This window comes from Gopherus flavomarginatus, chromosome 2 (genome assembly GCF_025201925.1).
Source record: "Gopherus flavomarginatus isolate rGopFla2 chromosome 2, rGopFla2.mat.asm, whole genome shotgun sequence".
Taxonomy (NCBI): Eukaryota; Metazoa; Chordata; order Testudines; family Testudinidae; genus Gopherus; species Gopherus flavomarginatus.
Genome location: NC_066618.1, coordinates 231,065,925 through 231,088,090, shown reverse-complemented (window position 1 = coordinate 231,088,090; position 22,166 = coordinate 231,065,925). Strand labels below are relative to the sequence as shown.

At 43.6% G+C, this 22,166-nt stretch overlaps 1 protein-coding gene across 1 annotated transcript in view; it reads left to right on the top strand.

Annotated features, from left to right (window-relative positions):
* The first annotated feature begins 4,781 nt into the window (after positions 1-4,781).
* LOC127044288 (transmembrane protein 68-like) overlaps positions 4,782-22,166 on the top strand; it is a 55,884-nt gene continuing 38,499 nt past the window's right edge. Inside the window, exons 1-2 of the mRNA XM_050938922.1 lie at positions 4,782-5,107; positions 10,617-10,781. Coding sequence (XP_050794879.1) covers positions 4,792-5,107; positions 10,617-10,781 — 481 coding nt within the window. The 5' untranslated portion in view covers positions 4,782-4,791. The remainder of the gene's footprint in view (positions 5,108-10,616; positions 10,782-22,166) is intronic.

The following is a 22,166-nucleotide window of genomic DNA, read 5'->3' as shown; positions in this document are numbered from 1 at the left end:
TATCTTCCTACTGTATTTTCCACTGCATGCATCTGATGAAGTGGGCTGTAGCTCATGAAAGCTTCTGCTCAAATAAAGTTGTTAGTCTCTAAGGTACCACAAGTACTCCTGTTCTTTTTGCAGATACAGACTAACACGGCTACTACTCTAAAACCTGTCTTATTCTTCAGGGATTAACTAACTTCTAATTGATGGGCATTAGATTAGCAGAATGATGAGTGTTCTGTAGAGTATAAAGAGAACAGAATAGGAGCAGGTATTCCATAAATGCCCACTTTGGGATTTCTTGAATCTTCCTGGAAGCATCTTATAATTGGCCGGAGTTGGAGACAAAACACTGGACTAGATGCAACGCGGACTGATCTGGCAGTTCCTGTGATTGCACTCTGTGTATAGACAGTTTCATCAACTGCTTTATACAGCTAGTCAGGTTTCCTTGTTTGGGTTTTTCACAGAGCAAGATGAGAGAGAGAAAAATATAATAGTAAACTGTGATTGTAAACACAAAAACTGGCACAGGGGCACATCTAAGAGCTGAAACTATTTCAGACTCTTAAAAAAATTGATTTAATGTTGAGAGTGTCCATTTAAGGATATTTATCAGACATAATGGCAGGCTCCCAATTTAAGAGTTGTGGGAGTTGCAGTTTCACATCAGTTGCTGGTGGTTTATTTGGCTTATTTGTCTCTCAGTCATTAGCCTCAGCATTTGTAGAAGCTTCTGAGCATTGAATCTTAGCTTTCCTGTAGTCTTAATTTTGGGAATATTTCCTCTGATGAGATTATTAAAGATAACTGATCCAAAATACCAAATGTCTTAATAATTGTATATTTACTTTTTTATTTTAATGGTTTTAATATTATAGCACACAGAGACTGAGGTCAATGGAACTACTCAGTACAAAAAATTAAACACATTCTTAAGACTTGATCTTGAAAAGACTTGTGTAACACAATCCTTTCAATTCTTTTTCCCTCTTCTCCCCCCTTAAAATATCTGAGGTTTTGCACTGCATTAAACTGTAAACAATTTTTTAAAAAGAGAGAGAGAAATGTTTAATATATGTTAAAAGAAAATTATTAAAGATGATAAGTCAAGCACTCACAAGTTAGGAAATGCTAGAATTAAGGTTTCGTGTGCAAACTTAGTTTGGCCCCCTTATGTGTATGCATTATGATAAAGTCTTTAATTACATGATCACATACTGTTTTTTCTCAGTTCAGCATCGTTCAGTGCAGAGGATGGATGATTCTCACTTAATGGGCAGCTGTTCAATATTTTATTTTATCCTCATTGTTCAGTGTGTGCCCCATGCCTTATTAACTGCACACTATTCAAACACTACTCAGAAGACAGAATTATTAATTTCCTCTTGGGTTTATCTGTGGTGTTCAACCCTATAGTATATGAGTGCTTCACAAATGTTTATTTTCACAACATCACTGAGATGAGGGCATAGTATTATCCCCATTCTAAAGATGGGGAACTGAAGCCCAGAGAGATTAAGGTAAAAAATTCCACTAATTTTGGGTTGTCAATTTGAGACACTCTGATTCATCATCAGAACAGGTCTATCCCCTGCACTGAATGAGGCCAGAGACTTGTGAAAAAAATGGTATGTGATCACGTAACTAAAGACTGCACTATAATGCATATACACAAGGGGGGCAATTTACAGTTGCACAGGCACCTTAATTCCAGCATTTCCTTACTATTGAGTGCTTGAATTTGTAACCTTAATAATGTTCTTTTAATATTTTGTGCGTGTGTGTGTGCACGCACGTGTGCGTACATGGTTTGCTAGGTTTTAAAAAATGAAAACTGAAAAAACAGAAATTGCATCATATACTGATGCCCACATGAGTCATCAGCAGGGTTGAAACCTACAGACTAGGGATCTGATTCCCAGCTTGTGCAGATATACTACCACTAGTTTTCCTTGAGCTAGTGCACTAAAAATAGTAGTATAGTCATTAGGGTTGCCAGGTGTCCTATTTTTGACCAGAAAGTCTGTTGAAAAGGGGACCTGACAGTGTACTACTGACAGACACTAAAAGTCCAGTTACTTGAGTAACTGTCCACAATTGGCTTCCGTTCTGTCGCCAGGAGGGTAAGAAGAGCAGCTGCTGCTGGAGCTGGAAGAGCATTCAGGAACTGCTCGACCCTGGTGGAGAGAGATATGGTGGCCGGCATCCTTGGGGAGGGATCCTGACTCGTGCAGCGTTTGAGGAGAGGGGCCAGTGACTGGGTTTACTACCCGGTCCCTCTTCTTAGCCTCATTTGTGTCCCGCCCCCGGGGTGCTGGTCTCTGTCCTGCCCCGGTCTCCCCGCACTCCTGAGTACGGCTCTTCCTCCCACATCCTGCCCCAGTCACCCCTCACCCCTGAAGCGCAGCTCTCCCTTCCCCATCCTGCCCCACTCACCCCCCACCCCCAGAGCACGGCTCTCCCTTCCCCATCCTGCCCCCGCTACTCCCCACCCCCAAAGTGTGGCTCTCTGTCCTCTGTGCTGCCCCAGTCACTTACCCTGGAGCAAGGATCTCCTTTGAACATCCTGCCCCAGTCACTCCTGTACCCCTAAATCCAGTAGTGAGCTGCCAAAAAATTAACAACTGGTTCCCTCCTCCTCACCCCACAAAGAGGTCATGGCTCCCCCCCCAGGACTCCTGCCCCATCCACCCGCCTTCCCTGTCCCCTGACTGCCCCCTGCGGTCCCATCCAATCCCTCCTCTCATTTCTGATGGCCCCCGGGACCCCTGCCCCCATTCAATCCCCCTGTTCCCTTCCCTCTGACCGCCCAACTCCTATTTGCCCCAACCCCTATCCACCCAACCCTGAACTCCCCTGCCCTCTTCCAACACCCCCTCCCTGCTCCCTGCCCCTGTACCATGCTGGAGGCTGGGCCGGGGGTGCTGGGCTGGGCCGGAGCAGGCCACCTGGCCAAGGCCAGGGAGCTGGGCTGCGCCGCCCCTCCCTGGAGCCCTCCTCGCTCCCCACCCCTCACCTGCACAAAGCCGCCCTTCTCAGCCCTCCCAGGCTTCCCGCATTCAAGGAAGGAGGCAGAGGTGAGCTGGGGCTGGGAGTGGGGCGCAGAGCTGCTGGAGCTTTACGGGTTATTAAATTTAAAAGCCCTTTTAGAACCGGTTGTCCCGCGTGGTACAACCGGTTCTAAAAGGGCTTCTAAATTTAACAACTGGTTCCCGTGAACCGGTGGGAACTGGCTCCAGCTCATCAATGCCTAAATCCCTGCTCAGCTGGTAGGGGGAGGGAGGTGGAGAGACCAGCCAGTGATGGGGATGAAGAGGTGGAGCAGGGGAGGGCTTTAGGGGGAAGAAACAGAGTGGGGCAGGGCCTTAGGAGGGAAGAGTCAGAGCATGGGCGGTGGGGAGAGGAGGGAAGAGGCAGAGCGGGGGTTAGGAGAGGTTCCGGCTTTCAGTGTCCATTTTTCACAGATTATAAAGTTGGCCATCCTAATAGTCCTAATAGCCCAGGCAGAGGCTAGTGGTGGCATGAGCTATCCCCCATGAGTACATACCCCCAGTGTCCAGGAGAGTTTGTTCTCTGGGCAGCTAGCCTGTACTGCTGTTTGCTGCTGCCTGCACTACGGTGGCTATACTATATTTTTAGCATGCTAGCTTGACAATAGATGTATACAGATAGATATTACTATTATACAGAGCATGATTCTTAATGTAGTTTTTTTTTTAAGTAGAACTTCATAGTAAAGTCCTTCGCAAAAATTTGCTAATCAGTCCTCACAATACTGGTGAGGTTAAGAAATATTATATAAAACAATTGTAGAACAAAAGCACACCACTAAAAGTTGGTATGTTAAGCAAGACCCAAAGATGGCTGTACTGACCATTATTTATTATTTATTTCATTTCTTTATAGCAAGACCAAGCACTATAGTTAAGGTTTCATAATGGCTTCTGATGGAAGGAAGAGAAGCAAGTGGGGAGAAAATCATCTAGGAAGGAGCAAGTTCCTTCCTTATTTTGTTACCTTGACCATTGCATGTTCCTCTATGATTCCTAGTTTTCCTTCTGACTCTACTCACAGTCTTCCTCTTTCACGCTCTTTGATTTAATCTTCCACATTGATGTCCCTTCTGACCCATTAGTGGCTGCCTCCTCAGCCTCATTTCCTCATCCTCCCCTCTGCAGTTGATCTTCAGCCCTAGAAAACTCCTTCACTCACCACGATGGCCAACATTAAATCTTGTTCTGGATAAAAACTCTTTTCTCTCTGATCTATCAGTTTTAGTTCCCCCTCCCTGACCAACCCCTAATCTCCATCAGGGTTGCCCCCGACTCCATTGCACAGGTCTTTCACGACACTTCAGTCCATCACTGCTCAGTGGTTCCTCTGCTGCTGTCAGTCCCCTCTTCTGCTGATGCTCTTCTGGCACTACTGCAATGTGTTTAAAAATAGTTATGTATGCATCCATAAGCATATGTCAAAGTCCTACTTCACATGAGAAAAACAGGATACAGTAGATGCTTGTTTGCTGTAACACCTTAAGCACAACATTTCCCCAGGGAACATGTTCCCTACTATAAATTGTTGACACTCCCCATAACAGCAACACCTGCTTAGGAGCAACATAGCAAAAGGACACCAATACAATGAAATTAATTACACATAATGAAAGCACATGTGTAATTTCTCTGGTGGCAGTAGTAGGAATAAATGACAGTGTGTTCTTTCTTTCTAGGGGCAAAGTTAAGAAGCTGCTTTGACTACAAAGAGAGCTTGACTCAATTTGCCTAATTCTTCTTTAAACAGAAGATGATAAGTAAAAGTGAATCCTCTACTTCAGGGCGGGAATCTGTGACCAACTCAACCTGGCTGATTTACATATTAAAAGAATGGATTTGTCTGGACTACCACTATCCAAATTATATGGGCTCTTTTTTGCATGTGTCACTCTCAATATTATTTTTTCCTCATTTACTCTGGTTTATCGTTTGCGTCTTTTGTAATATTTGCCTTCACATTTACAAGAGAAAGAACGGCCTAGATGATGATTTTTCCAATAAATCGTGGGACAATGGAAGGCTAATGGTGTCACGCATAATTAGTATGTATGGAAAGCTATGGCATGGTAAGAGATTTTTTTTCCCCTTTAAACACTAAATATGTATTATTGCAATAGGTGACTACATGACAGGGGTTCCCAAACATCGTTTGCGCCTTGTTCAAAGTAAGCCCCTGGTGGACCATGAGATGCTTTGTTTACCTGAGCATCTGCAGGTGCTACCGCTTGCAGCTCACAGCTCCCAGTGGCCATGGTTCACCGTTCCCAGCCAATGGGAGCTGCGGGACTACTTCCTGGCCAATGGGAGCTGCGACACCGCTTCCCGCAGCTCTCATTGGCTGGGAACAGCGAACCATGGCCACTGGGAGCTGCGAGCAGCTGTACCTGTGGACGCTCAGGTAAACAAAGCGTCTCACAGCCCTCCAGGGGCTTACCCTAAACAAGCTGTGAACCAAGTTTGGGAACCCCTGCTATATGGATGTTTTGAAATCTGATAGAACCAAAGTTTGACCTACATTTTCTTTTATGTGTTTAAAAATTCCATTCCATGTACTTTTTTTGTGCATTCCTTTTTCAAAGCAAACTTTATATGGGAGTAAAAAAGAAAATTCCAATAGCTCAGCAATGAAAGAAGGAGGAAAATTCATTTAGAAAACAAATTTCAGTTTTCAGGCTGACGCAAAAGATAGTTTATGAATATTTTTGAAAGGTGTCTTTAAAGTGCTGTTAACAATATTTTTTTATTGTGTACTGTGAGGTGCTATCATTTTATTATTAAAAACTGGTATCCTGAACATTTTGTGGCTGAACTATAGTTACACTCAGATGGGGTTCACTGACAGATATGAGAATTGGGTGATATTTCTTAGGCATTTTGAGCCATCAAAGATAATACGAATGATGGAGGTTTTCAACTCTAGGCCAATGGTTCCCAATCTTTTTTCTGTTGCAGCACACCTTGATACTTTAATTATTTTGAGGCACACCATCATATAGGGTATGTCTACATCTACAATTTTGCAGCGCTGGTTGTTACAGCTGTATTAGTACAGCTGTATAGGGCCAGCGCTGCAGAGTGGCCACACTTACAGCAACCAGCGCTGCAAGTGGTGTTAGATGTGGCCACACTGCAGCGCTGTTGGGCGGCTTCAAGGGGGGTTCGGGGAACGCGAGAGCAAACCGGGGAAGGAGACCAGCTTCCCCGCGGTTTGCTCTCGCGTTCCCCGAACCCCCCTGCAAACCGCAGGGAAGGAGACCTGCTTGCACGGGGGTTCGGGGAACGCGAGAGCAAACCGCAGGGAAGGAGACCTGCTTGCTCGGGGGTTCGGGGAATGCGAGAGCAAACCGCAGGGAAGGAGACCTGCTTGCACGGGGGTTTGGGGAACGCGAGAGCAAACCGCAGGGAAGGAGACCTGCTTGCTCGGGGGTTCGGGGAACGCGAGAGCAAACCGCAGGGAAGGAGACCTGCTTGCTCGGGGGTTCGGGGAACGCGAGAGCAAACCGGGGAAGGAGACCTGCTTGATTACCAGAGAGGCTTCCTCAGTTATGCTGGGATACCTGCTTATTCCACGGAGATCAAGAAAAGCGCTGGTAAGTGTCTACACTTGATTACCAGCGCTGGATCACCAGCGCTGGATCCTCTACACCCAAGACAAAACGGGAGTACGGCCAGCGCTGCAAACAGGGAGTTGCAGCGCTGGTGATGCCCTGCAGATGTGTACACCTCCTAAGTTGCAGCGCTGTAACCTCCTCACCAGCACTGCAACTTTGTGATGTAGACAAGCTCACAGTCTCCAAATAAGCTTGCCCTCTTATCACCTTGGTTTAAGCAGTTTATCACCCTTGGCTTCACAGTCTGTAGTCTCCAAATCAGTTCTGTGCCCAGCCCCCATCAGTTCTGTCCTCCCCCTTCACCAGTTCAGCCCCCACCTCACCCCAGTTCTGCTCCTCTCCACCCAGCCCCATCAGTTCTGTCCTCACCCTCCACCATTCCAGCCCCCTTCTCACACACCCCACCTAGGCTCCACCGTTCTGCCTGCTCAGCTGTCCTCAGCATTCACTAGTTAAAAGTGCAGGTTTGGAAAGCTTAGCAACTTGTCACAGCAGCACAGTGTGAGACGGAGCCCAGGCTGGTGGGTCAGGGGGGCTCAGTGGTGTACCAGTTCCAGGTGGCTCCCCAACAGAGGGGGAACCCATCACAGAAAACAACACTGTAGATTCTTTCTGATGAGGTAGATTTGATAAGCAGTTTTAATACCAGCTCACTTTTATTGTGCTGATCAGGCTGAGCATCTGAGCTATCGACTGTGTCTCCCTCAGTCACTGAAATTTATCATTTTAAAGTCTGATTTACCAACAGTATTCTTCCCTATATCCTCACTGTCTGTGAGTGAACAAGGACAGTCTCTAACTTCATGGGTTTTGTGTTTAGGTCATACTTGACGTGACCAATGAGATTACTGAATTTATGAAAGCCAGTTGAGTCTAGATCAGGCCTGCACAACTCGTAAAGCAGAGAGGGCCATATTACTCCAAAGAAAACAGCTGAGGGCTGAACCCCACACCTCCCCACACACCTCCGAAACACCACCCTCCCCAGCCCTCTGAAACACAACACTCTCCCCCTCCACCGCTGCCCACCCTGCGGAAACAAACCCTCCTTCGCCAGTGCCGCCCCGCTGAAACAGCTGTGGGCCGAAAAGGAAGGTTGCGGGGGAGTGATACGTTATTAATAATTTTTCAATTAAAGCAAATAATTGTATGTATGGCACACTAGGAAGGCACTGACAGTGTGTGGAAGCCTGCAGTGTAGAGGGGAAAGAAACGGCATGCATAGAGTGACCAGATCACAGCAGTAAAATAAGACCCACCCTCTCCCTGGTCAGCCCCACCATCACACCCATCTTCACCCCCAGACCCCCCCGCTGCCTTGCTGCATCCCTCCTAGTCAGTCCCCCACCCACCGCTCGCCTCCTTTCACCTTCTCCCTCCACTGCCAGAAACCCCCGTGCCCACCCCCAGAACCCCTGCTGGCTCACTGCTCGTCTCTTTGCCCACCTGCCACTTGCCCACCCGCTCGCCTCCGACTTGCTGGTCGCCCCCTCGCCCCCCTTTCCCCAAGTATAAAGCCTCATTCAAAGACCCAGGGTCTCTATATTACTGCACACAGCAGTCAATCAATGCAGTTCTAGATACATCTGTGTTATGCATTTTTACTTTTATATGACTTTGTATTGAACCTTGGTAATATGTTATAGCAGACCACTGAGGTAATATAATTAAAGTAGGCCTGTCTGGACTCATAAAAATGGCTGAGAAACAACTGAGAAGGTTTAGAGGAAAACCATGGCCCTTCACATATCTCTGATTATCACACTGACCTGAGTTATCAGACTGAAGCAAGAGAAAATAACCCAGCATCTCCAAAGCCAATATTTAAGACAGTGCGTTGTTAAGTCAAGTTAAACTGTTAGTGAGTTCAGAAAAAATTGTATTTTTCAATTAACTAGGCCTTTCTTTGCATTTCTGACCCTATAGATCATTCTAATTATTTGGTGATTTTTCTATTGTTTTATTACTGTTTCAGTCTTTTAACATACACTCCAATGAGCAGTGGCTTCATGGTTTTATGCTGGGTTTTGAGGTTCCTTTCACTCACGGATTTCACCTCCAAATTCTAGATAATTTCCCTTCTTCCCACTTCAGATTTTTTTTAATCCCATCTATGGGGGTTTGTCTACACTACGCAGCTTTTAGAGACAAGGCTATGTTGATACAGCCTTGTTGCTAAAAGCCAGCATGTGTGAACACTCTTTTGCGCTTTTTTGTTGGAATTTTTGCCAACAAAATACTTCCAGCCTGTTAAGGGGCTTATTCCTTCACCCTCTTACTTCCCTGGTCCTTCTCGCATGAACAGAGAGCAACAATACCCGAAGTCCAAAGGTGCAAACAATTTGATGTTTATTGGGGTGAACTTCCAGCAAGCATGATTCCAGTTTCCTTCCTTAGTGTCCCCCTTCCCAGCTCTGACACCACAGAGCCTTGCCTGTGTCCCTGTTCCTGTTCCCATCCCCTGTTCCCATTCCCCCTTTAGCAAAACATGATCCCAATTCCCCCATCCCCAGTCCCTGTTCCCATTCCCTCCCACTCCCTTACTTCCTGATTGACTGCAGAGTAAAACCTGAGTTTTGCTTAGCTATTTCTTAACCAATCATTTTACTGAAATTTAACTAACCAATCCTAACATATTGTAACATGGTTATTTAACCAATTATATTCCACCACCTTCATTGGTTTACACCCAACAAAATTAATTATACAGCAGACAGAAACAATTACAGAACCAGACAGAGACCATGCAAATAAACATACAAAACAATACAGAAGTGAGGATTTCACAACTACATCTATACAGACATAAGGGTTTTCCAGTTGTGTCTATTGCTAAGTGAGTTCTTGCCAGACAGGATGCAATCAAACTAGGTTTCCTTTTACATCTTCTAGGCTCTTCCCTTTCTCTGGAGGTGATAGGAATATCAGGACAGGATTGTATTCCTAATAGCCCACTAGCACCTTATTTCAAAGAGACTAGTTTGGAATGTGAGGATGTGACCATAAACTTCCCAGCTTATGGCTGCCTAACTACATCTTAGCTGAAGGCCTTAGCCTGTCACAGTAAGAGAAGGCCATTACATAGACAGTGATTTTGATTCTTTCTTTTATACCTCTATAACTAGCTAAGTGATAAGAATACACCTAAATTCTTAAAGTATAGGCCTTTGCAGACAGGCCTGAATATCTATATCCTAACACAGCCCCGCAAGCGGTATAAGCTTTGTCGGCAGGAGAGTGCTCCTGCCGACAAAGCTGCATTCACACTGCCGCTGGCATTGGCAAAACTTTTGTCTTTCGCTGGGGAACTTCTTTAAATATCCATGAAAGACAGAAGTTTTGGCAACAACTGTTCAGTGTAGACGTATATATTTGTCTCTCCCTCACTATTATCTAGTTTGAAAGTATTTTTAGTTTTTGGACTTTTAACATATAAAAGCCTGGAAAACTAACAGAAGGCTCATTCCGCTGACCTGGTGCTCAAATGTCTGTAGATTGATTGGTTGTTAACTACCTAGTGTGACTAACAAAAAACCCATCAAGTTAGAGATTGCCCTGGATCATTAGATAAATAGCATTTACAGGCAAGGACACCGCCCCCCTCCAGTTCCTGGCTTCTTTTAAATCATGGCCGCAATTACCAAAATAATAAATAATAACGCTGACTCAAAACTGCACCAGTACTTTAGGCCTCTGTGAGCTGACATATGATGCAGTGATGCCAGAGAGCAAAAAAAAGGCTGCCATTTTCTCACTGCATCTTTAACTGTGAAGTGAAATGTTTGATTGTCAGAGCCAAGAGTTAATTGTTATGTTAATCACTTCTTGACTAACATTGGATGTCCTAAAATTGACTCCTAGAACATCTTCCCCGTATATAGTAAGGAGTTTCCTGTAGCTTTATGTTAAATCACAGCTTATAAAAAGCTAATATTGAAATTATTGTACTTTGTATTCTTGACAGGTTATGAAGTTCATGGTATAGAAAAAATACCAGAAGGACCAGGGCTTATTGTTTATTACCATGGAGCCACTTCTGTAGACTACGACTTCTTTGTCTGGAATCTCTATATACAGATGGGCAGAGTCTCCTATTCAGTAGTTGACCATGGCTTGCGTATGATACCAGGTAAAGTACTTTTATTGTAAATGAGAGAGTTAGAAAGATCTTAAATTCAGACACACAAGTCTATTACACAATACTAGACATAAGTACCTTATTACAAATATTAAGACTCAAACCAAATGCTTTCCAAGTAAGCACTACAGAAAATAGTATAATTTCAAGCATTTGAGAAACTCTAAGGCCTTCTGAAGTTCATTATAGCTAAAAGTTCTTTGAGCTGCTGGCCATGTGGATCCCACATATGGTACGCTTGCGACCTCTGCACAGAAGTTTGGAAAGCTTTTCTCTAGCAATGTCCAGCAAAGGGTTGCAGAGGCACCCTGTATGCTCTCATGTTCCCCCTTGCCAAAACACAGAGGGTGGGGCAACCCCAACTACTAGCCACTTCCTTCTGACCACCCTGACAGAGAGATGGAACTAAAGTATAAACCAATCTAACAAACTTGTTTTTTCAGCATGGTAACCTACTGTATTGTTGTTAAATAGAAATCCTATGAAGCATCCCAACTTTTCATTATGATGAGCATCAGGAACTAATAATTGATTGCTCTGTCCCATACATATTCAAAACTTGGATTCAGAATGCAAAATACATCTTTGATGTAATTTCATTGAAGTTAATGGAGTTGTACCAAGGATGGATGTTGCCTGTTCAGTAGAACCTCAGAGTTACAAACACCTTGGGAATGGAGGTTGTTCATAACTCTGAAATCTTCATAAATCTAAACAAAATGTTATGGTTATGCTTTCAAAAGTTTACAACTGAACATTGACTGAAAACAGCTTTGAAACTTTACCATGAAGAAGAAAAATGCTGCTTTCCCTTTATTTTTTTAGTAGTTTACGTTTAACACAGTACTGTACTGTATTTCTGTATTTGCTTTTTTGTTTGTTTGTTTTTTGGTCTTACTACTGCCTGATTGCATATTTCCAGTTCCAAATGAGGTGTGTGGTTGACTGATGAATTTGTAACTCTGGTGTTCATAATTTTGAGGTTCTACAGAAGTTTTTGTATGTAGTCTTCCAGCTAGTTTTCTTTAATAGTTATTCTGTTTCCCTGACTTCTTCCAACTGATGTTCTGAAAATGAAGGTTAATGACTTATAATCAATTTTTTTCTCACATTCATGGGATGTGATGGCCTAGATGCTCTGAAGATGGATCCTAATAGGCAATGCCCACTGGAGCACTCAGGTGCTCTTACTTTCCCCTTCCTTCATTGTTCTTGAATATTCTAGGGGTGAGGCTATAAAGGAGGGCATGGGGATCCTTCACTTCAGGTCTTTCCACTGCTTGATCAACACCATGTATGGATTATGACTCCAAGCAAGAGGGGAAGGCAGATGGGGAATATGAGTATGCCGAGTCCATTTTCAAGAACCTCAGTTACAATTAAGTAACCTTCATTTCTCCTTTGAGTGGCTTCTGCAAATTCCCACTAATGGGATAAACTGATTAGAAGTACCCATTCTAGGAAGGGGGGCAAGGGACACTAAATTAAAAAGAGATTGAAGGATCTTGAAGCCAAGCTGAGAGCATAATGTATATGGAAGGATAGAACTCCATGTGACCACCATACTGATTTTTGCAGTTGGAACATTGAAGCAAGGAAATAAGGTAGCCTTCTTGATTCTAGTGGAATTGGCTGTAATCCTTTGAAGGAATGGAACCAAAGGTAAAGAATGTGTTTCCTGAATATAGAGTTTATTCCATCTAGATAATGTCTGTGAAGATGTAGACTGACCCTTTTTGTCATCAGCATATAATAGAAATAGACTCGGAGAACGTCTAATGCTTCTTGTTCATCTGTAGAGAATGCCAATGCTCTTTTAATATCAAGTGTATGAAGTCTTGCCTTAGCCCTATGGGGGTGAACTTTGGGGCAGGGAGCATGGCAAATTTATTGATTGATTAATGTAGAAATCTGCACCAACTTTGGGTAAAAAACAGGAGTGAAGACTAGCACTACCTTGTCTTTTGGAAAATTTTATATGGCAGATCTACCATAAGAGCTTGTAATTCATTAACTCTTCTTGCTGAAGTAATTGCTACTAGAAATGTTGTTGTAAGTGAAAGGAGAAATAAAGAACATTTCCACCACTGGCTGAAAAGATTGTTGCATTAATTGCATAAGTACCCAGTTATAGGAGGGTATATATGGTTTAGACCCTTCATAAATTTGTTAAATTATTCATCTATAAGCACCAACCTATTAGAGTGGAAGGTAGCTATGGCTGATAAATGCACTCTAACTGACGACAATGATAATCCTGACATTTACGATAAAGTAAATACTCCAGAATACTATGTATGAGGCTAAGAGAGAACGCCCCTTTTAGCCACCTATAAAGAAAACCTTTTTCAATTTAACAGTATTAGAAGTCTGCTTGGGCCTAATTTTAAAGCCAAACCCAGGCCTGAACCTGACCCTGGCACAACCAACCTGAACACAACGTGAAAGCATCAACTTGTTTTCAGACCCAACCTGCACCAGATACTCACCTCCAAACCTGTGTCAGAGTCACCGCCACCACCTCATCCTTGGGTCTCAGTCTCGTGGTGCTCCCTGCACCTTGTGCCCATGATCAATCTCCAGCCTCCTCCTGCTTGTGGGGTTGGGGCAGCAGAGGCGGCATGCCTCACTCCTGCTGGCCACTGCAGCCTCACTGTGCTTGTGTGCTGCAATTTGTCAGTATGCTCACTCCACCTCACACTGAGCACAGCGGGGTGGTGGTGGCTGGCAGGAGTGGAGCATGCAGCCGCCACCATGCTGACATCACAGGCAGGCAGAGATAAGAGCTTACCTGACCTGAGTCCTAGAGGACTGGATTGTTTTCTGACCTGACCTAAACTCAGCCCCTTTAGTTGGGTCCTGTTGGGTTGCGAACCTATAGGCAGCATTTACTAGTTAACTTCTTTTCTAGAGTTTGTTAAAACAGGGTGCACATTCATCAAGAGAGACAATTCCAAGTCACTTAAAAATCTATCCTCTATGCTGTTAGGTGAAGGAAACTTGGGTCTGGGTGGTAAATCCAACCATTCTGCTGAGTTAATGACTCTAGACAGACAGGAAGGGTCTTGAAATCACCTGCTGAGAAGCGGAGCATAATTGGGAACCACTGTTGCTGGAGCCATGCCAGGGTGACCAGAATAATCCTTGCCTTGTTTTGCTTTATCTGGATACCATTTTCTATACAAGTGGAAAAGAAGGAAATGTTTACAGTAGCTCTTGAGTCCAGTGTCAAGAATGCATCTGAAATTAAGAAACAATTCTTTCCTGCTCTTAACCATACCTTTGGCATTTTGGGTTTTTCCTGGTGGCAAATAAATATATGTGCAGGTGACCCTATTGAAGAAAAATATCTCACGCTACTGACATTTTTGGGACCATTCATGTGAGTCTATATTAATCCTGCTTAGTTGATCCACTAAGAGATTGTCTTTTCCTGCTAAATGAATTTCAGTTGGGGTTATGTTGTGTGCTATACACCATTCCTGTAATATAGTTGCTTCCTTGCACAGCTGGTAAGAATGAGCTCCTCCCTGCTTGTTTATAAAATAATCTGCTCTGGTATTGCCTAAAACTATTTGAACCACCTTGTGCTGTAACTGCTTGAGAATAGCTTTTCAGGCCCATTGAATTGCCCTGAGCTCTAGAAGATTTATATGAAATCTTGTCTTTTTCTGTGACCAGAGACCCTATGCTGTGAGTGCAAGACAGTGAGCTCCCTATCCAGTATTGCATGTGTCTGTTGCGAACACCACTGGTCGATCTGGATATCTGAATAATACTCCCATCAGAATATTCTGTGGCTGAATCCAGACGAGTAAATCTGACAGAACCTTCAACAGATTTAGATACATGGAGTGTTTGCCCTGTTTGTAGTTGGTTGATGACAGTGCTGGAGGAGGGTTCTCATTTTTAGACAGGTGTGCACAGTTACATAGGTCATAGACACTAGGAGCCTCATCAACATGAGGTAGAACAAATTTTTAATGAGATTGGTGACTTTTTGGTCTCTGTGGTCCTCTTGATATTCAGGAACCTATCTCATGGAAGCATAGCTTGTCCCAGACTGGAGTCCAATAGAGCTCCTATGAAAGATATGGTGTTGGTGGGTCCCAAACTCCCAAAAAGAGTACATGCGTAGATAACAGCTTCACAATTGTCTAAATATGGATACACACTTATCCCTTTCTTTCTCAAGAGGGCTGCCACTACTGATAGTTACTTTGTGAAAACTTTGAGAGATGGGGACAGGTGAGCAAACCCCACAGGTAAGTGAGGAACAAGACCTGGGAGATGGGTTGGAAATAGGAGGGAGCACGGGCTATAATGGCAGAGAGAAAGGAGGGTCAGGGCAAAGCTGAGAGGCAAGATCAAACCAGTATCTTAGATGCCTATATACAAATACAAGAAGTATGGGTAATAAGCAGGAAGAACTGGAAGTGCTAATAAATAAATACAACTATGACATTGCTGGCATTACTGAAACTTGGTGGGATACACACGACTGGAATGTTGGTGTGGATGGGTATAGTTTGCTCAGGAAGGATAGACAGGGGAAAAAGGGAGGAGGTGTTGCCTTATATATTAAAAATGTACACACTTGGACTAAGGTGGAGATGGACATAGGAGATGGAAGTGTTGAGAGTCTCTGGGTTAGGCTAAAAGGGGTAAAAAACATGGGTGATGTTGTGCTGGGAGTCTACTACAGGCCACCTAATCAGGTGGAAGAGGTGGATGAGGCTTTTTTCAAACAACTAACAAAATCATCCAAAGCCCAAGATTTGGTGCTGATGGGGGACTTCAACTATCCAGATATATGTTGGGAAAATAACACCGCGGGGCACAGACTATCCAATAGGTTCCTGGACTGCATTGCAGACAACTTTTTATTTCAGAAAGTTGAAAAAGCTACTAGGGGGGAAGCTGTTCTAGACTTGATTTTAACAAATAGAGAGGAACTCGTTTAGAATTTGAAAGTAGAAGGAAGCTTGGGTGAAAGTGATCATGAAATCATAGAGTTTGCAATTCTAAGAAAGGGTAGAAGGGAGTACAGTAAAATAGAGACAATGGATTTCAGGAAGGTGGATTTTGGTAAGCTCAGGGAGCTGATAGGTAAGGTCCCATGGGAATCAAGACTGAGGGGAAAAACAACTGAGGAGAGTTGGCAGTTTTTCAAAGGGATGCTATCAAGGGCCCAAAAGCAAGCTATTCCGATGGTTAGGAAAGATAGAAAATGTGGCAAAAAACCACCTTGGCTTAACCACGAGATCTTGCGTGACCTACAAAATAAAAAGGCGTCATATAAAAAATGGAAACTAGGTCAGATCACAAAGGACGAATATAGGCAAATAACACAGGAATGCAGAGGCAAGATTAGAAAGGCAACGGCACAAAATGAGCTCAAACTAGCTATGGGAATAAAGGGAAACAAGAAGACTTTCTATCAATACATTAGAAGCAAGAGGAAGACCAAGGACAGGGTAGGCCCACTGCTCAGTGAAGAGGGGGAAACAGTAACGAGAGACTTGGAAATGGCAGAGATGCTTAATGACTTCTTTGTTTCGGTCTTCACTGAGAAGTCTGAAGGAATGTCTAGTATCGTGAATGCTTACGGGAAGAGGGTAGGTTTGGAAGATAAAATAAAAAAAAGAGCAAGTAAAAAATCACTTAGAAAAGTTAGATGCCTGCAAGTCACCAGGGCCTGATGAAATGCATCCTAGAATACTCAAGGAATTAATAGAGGAGGTATCTGAGCCTCTAGCTATTATCTTTGGGAAATCATGGGAGACGGGGGAGATTCCAGAAGACTGGAAGGGGGCAAATATAGTGCCTATCTATAAGAAGGGAAAATAAAAACAACCCAGGAAACTACAGACCAGTTAGTTTAACTTCTGTGCCAGGGAAGATAATGGAGCAGATAATTAAAGAAATCATCTGCAAACACTTGGAAGGTGGTAAGGTGATAGGGAATAGCCAGCATGGATTTGTAAAGAACAAATCGTGTCAAACTAATCTGATAACATTCTTTGATAGGATAACGAGCCTTGTGGATAAGGGAGAAGCGGTGGATGTGATATACCTAGACTTTAGTAAGGCATTTGATACGGTCTCGCATGATATTCTTATAGATAAACTAGGAAAGTACAATTTAGATGGGGCTACTATAAGGTGGGTGCATAACTGGCTGGATAACCGTACTCAGAGAGTAGTTATTAATGGCTCCCAATCCTGCTGGAAAGGTATAACAAGTGGGGTTCCGCAGGGGTCTGTTTTGGGACCGGCTCTGTTCAATATCTTCATCAACGATTTAGATGTTGGCATAGAAAGTACACTTATTAAGTTTGCGGACGATACCAAACTGGGAGGGATTGCAACTGCTTTGGAAGACAGGGTCAAAATTCAAAATGATCTGGACAAATTGGAGAAATGGTCTGAGGTAAACAGGATGAAGTTTAATAAAGATAAATGCAAAGTGCTCCACTTAGGAAGGAACAATCAGTTTCACACATACAGAATGGGAAGAGACTGTCTAGGAAGGAGTATGGCAGAAAGAGATCTAGGGGTCATAGTGGACCACAAGCTTAATATGAGTCAACAGTGTGATACTGTTGCAAAAAAAGCAAACATGATTCTGGGATGCATTAACAGGTGTGTTGTAAACAAGACACGAGAAGTCAGTCATTCTTCCGCTTTACTCTGCCGTGGTTAGGCCTCAATTGGAGTATTGTGTCCAGTTCTGGGCACTGCATTTCAAGAAAGATGTGGAGAAATTGGAAAGGGTCCAGAGAAGAGCAACAAGAATGATTAAAGGTCTTGAGAACATGACCTATGAAGGAAGGCTGAAGGAATTGGGTTTGTTTAGTTTGGAAAAAGACGACTGAGAGGGGACATGATAGCAGTTTTCAGGTATCTAAAAGGGTGTCATCAGGAGGAGGGAGAAAACTTGTTCACCTTAGCCTCCAATGATAGAACAAGAAGCAATGGGCTTAAACTGCAGCAAGGGAGATTTAGGTTGGACATTAGGAAAAAGTTCCTAACTGTCAGGGTAGTTAAACACTGGAATAAATTGCCTAGGGAAGTTGTGGAATCTCCATCTCTGGAGATATTTAAGAGTAGGTTAGATAAATGTCTCTTAGGGATGGTCTAGACAGTATTTGGTCCTGCCATGAGGGCAGGGGACTGGACCTGATGACCTCTCGAGGTCCCTTCCAGTCCTAGAGTCTATGAGTCTATGAGTTGCTAGGGGTCAAAATGAAGGACCATTTAATGATAATAATAATTTCTTATTACAAACCTGAGGTTTTTGAGAAAATACCTATGTGGAAATAAGCATCTTTTAGATGAAGAACTACAAACCAGTCAGTCAACCAAGGCTGCCCAGAGAGGGGGGGCAAGTGGGGCAATTTGCCCCAGGCCCCACAGAGGCCCCCAAGAGAATATAGTATTCTATAGTATTGCAACTTTTTTTTATGGAAGGGGCCCTGTAGATGAGCGGACTCACCCTGGTGGTGCCTCCTGCTGGTGACTTCTGGGAATTAGCTCAGTTCCAGCTCCAGAGCCCCTTTTGCCAGCCAGTGATCCACCTGTCCTCTGGCCCCCGTGTCCCTCCCAGGACCCGGTGCCCTTTTACATAGGGTGCTGCCCCCTGGCAGTAACCCCTTTCTCTCAGGGTCTCCCTTCCCCAGGGACCCCCCACCCACTATCCCACCTTGCCTCAGTATATGCCAGTCATTGTCTAGCCACATGCCCTGGGGCAGACTGCAGTATCAGCCTTCTCATCGCTGGCAAGGTTGGGTTTGGACCTGCTGCCTTGGCCTACCCCTGGGCTGCCCCTGCAACCCCCAGTACCTGTTGGCCCAGTGCAAGGCCGCAGCCTGGGGCTTTCCAGGCTGGAGCTCCTCAGCTCCTCTGCCTTTCCCCAGCCCTGCTTCACTCAGGTACCTTGTATCTAGCTCCTTGCAGCCAGGCCCGTCTCCCCCTATAGCTAGAGAGACTTCTTTTGGGCTTCTGGCTCACAGCCTTTATAGGGCCAGCTGAGTGTTTGGGGCGTGGCCCCAGCTGCAGCCACTTCTCCCAATCAGCCCAGCCTAAAGGCTGCTTTCTCCAGCCATAGCCCCCTCCCAGGGCTGTTTATAACTCTTCAGGGCAGGAGCAGGGGTCCACCCTACTACAGGCCCCCAAAATTGCTTTGCCCCAGGCCCCCTGAATCCTCTAGGTGGCCCTGCAATCAACTAAATGGAAGGTAGAATGGAGGCCAACGTTAACATGTGAAACCAGAACTTCTCGATGAAGGTATTTAGAATCCTGATATGGGACATAAACCACCATCTTTCTCGATAGTCACGAAATATTGTGAGTAAAAACCCTTCTCCCTGAATATCTTTGGGACTTTGTCTACTGCTCTCATTTCTGAGAGTTTGAACTTCTGATCTTAGAAGACTTGCATGGGAGCGGTCCCTGACCAGGCATGAGTAGGGGAAAGTAGAGTCTCACACTATATGGCATACCTGCTGTGAAACATTTCCAATATCCACGTGTCCATAGTTATCAAATCCCAATGGCAGGAAAAACTGCACAGCTGGTTTTCAAACAGTCGATTTCACTTTTGTTGAGCTGCCAGACTGCAGCTGCATAGCAAATTGTCAAATTTTACATTTAGAACCTACTCATGAAAAAAAGGTGGTCTCCCTCTTGATTTCGGCTTAAAATTTCCTCTACAATGTTGAGACAAATGTTGGGATGGGTATTGAGGATAATATTGTCTCCTCTGTGAAGAGTGTGACAAAAAAGAAGAAAAGGGATACTGCTGTGTTTGATATCTAAAAAACGACATTCCACTTCTCTTCCTCTGCTGTTGCTGGTGAAATCCCAGAGACCTTGCAGTATATCTTGTCTCCTTCATTCTTTCTAATACCTCATCAGGCTTAATATTAAAAAAGACCTCATCTCTCTAAGGGGAGATCTTCGACCCTTTCTTTAGTCTCTGGTTGGAGACAAAAAGATTTCAACTAAGCAAAGCATCTTAAGAAAATTACAGATGAAACTGCTGTTGTTGAAAATCTGAAGAGATATGCCCTCAAAACATATTTATCAATCTTTTGGCCATGTGAAGCAATAACATTTGCTAACTTTCTCTCATCTTCTGATAAAAATTTGATGAACAGCTCTAATTTTTCCCATGAATGATATTGTTAGCTTCAATGACTGATAATTGGAGGCCCAAAGTAGATGACCAAAATAGTTTTCTGGCTAATATATCAATTTTCTTATCCTCTTAATCAGAAGGAGTAGAATGAGTGGTGTTGCAATTCCTCTCGAGACCTTTAGGTTCAAGCTTAGATGGTGAGTACAGGGTATATCACTGTCATCACAACCACATATCCCCAAAGAATACAGTCATTGATTACTTTATATACAATTTTAACTATCCACTGACACATATCTTCCATTTTATATCATATCATGTGCTCTGTGATTGATCTATTAACTTATAGGAACCAATGTCCATACAGGTCATGAGCTGTCCATGTGCCACACATCTGTCATCCGTTACACATCGTTCACTTCCCTACTATTTCTTTATCTACTAGTTACATATTTACAAGGCTACTGTGACTATTTCTGTGAATTCATGTCTCGTTAATTGTTTCATTTCCTTGTTTGGAATAGGCCGACACATGGTGCCTTGTGTTGTTCTTTGAATGGCTGCCCAGACCAGTAGGGAATTAGGGATAGGATGGGTGTGAAAGTAGAGAAACCTTCCTGAGGAAGAGGATACAGTTTGCCTATGTTTTTAGATATTGGCTGAACTGATGTTGGGTTGGATCATATAAGTTTAGCAGATTGTGGTAAACCAACCAACAAAGGTAGAGGAAATCTGGAGGACAAGCGCGAACCAAGAATATTCAATATAGAAGGAGAAGTTTCCACAATCAAAGTGTGGAACTTTAAAAGTCAAGGTTTGTAATTTTAAAATAGCCACCATCTTTTCAATCAATTATTGGAAAGCTACTGCTTCCACAGATGGAGAATAAGCAGTAGTTTTTTAAGTCCTTTACTTGGTCTCATGTGTTCTCAGTAACATGCATAATACAGATCCAGCCAATAAAGCCAGCGTGACCAAGGCCATTCTGTCTAAGATTCAGTCATCAGATCCGATTCATACCCTTGACCATAATGTTGAAAGGATCTTGAGTCCCAATATCTCTTGTTATGATCAGGCGGATGAGAAAGTGCCAATGGTACCAGCTGATCTGAACTGGATATTACTCAGATAATGGTTGTGATCTTGGATCTGATAGTGAGAGTAGAAGTGACAGCAGTGGATCTGATAGAAATGATCATAGAGATAATATATGTGGATATTCAAAGGGAAGTGGAACTGGAGGTGAAATCACCGTTCTTCTCTTCTCTTATTCTCTGGAGGTAAGGAAAGACATGCTGAAGAAGAGCTCCTCTTATTTGTTCTTGATCTTTTTTGTGCATCTGAGATTGCTAAGGACTCAATGAGGGCTGGATCTGAGCCATTTCTGTGAGAGAATGAATAGGAGGATTAGAACCAGAATGTTGCACAAAAGTAGTTCTCGCTGGCTATAGTTGCTCTCCATAAGCCGCAGGTTTAAGAAAAGCTTCCCAAGTACTTGAAACTGGCAAAGTATCTTGGTTATACACTGATTCCAAAGACTTTGATGCCTGTATCTTAGCTCTGCTCACAGAATTTTTATGTGCCATAATCTTATTCAGATTCGTAGACTCTGGATCTGATACATTTTCCATTCTTTGAATAGTTCTGCTAACAGAGGTGGTTTCCATAGGTAGATTTCTCTCATATTGTCTCAGATCTGCAGACCTGGAGACTTTCTTAGCCTCATTCTTCCTTTTCTCTGAAGGTGGCACAGCCGATGCTGCTGGAGTTGAAGATGCCCTCAGACTGGACAAAGGTCATTATGTTTCTCCTTATCTTTCTGATCTGAAGGACCTAGAGCTAAGGATCGTCTGGGCTTATCCCCTGGATCTGATGTCTTGTCAGATCCCAATTGAGCTGACAATGCCTCCTGAAGGAGTATGAGCAATCTATTCTGTCTCTCCTTCTTAGCTCTCGGAGTAAACGTGGTGCAGATTGAGCACCTTGATGGAGAATGTCTCTCTCTGAGGAATGTTCATCTGAGACCAGAAACATCTTCAGTAGGAGACACAATGTTTGAATCCAGGGTTCTTCTTCAGCTCCACCATTTGAATTTTTCCATTAAAATTTGTATTGTAAAACTAAACTATTCTACCTATGTAAACTAGAAACTAAATACAATCCTTAATTCTAACTTCAGAACTTAAAGGGTTTTTAAAGCATCCGAGCAAAGGTCCAGAAAGGTTCAGAGTCCA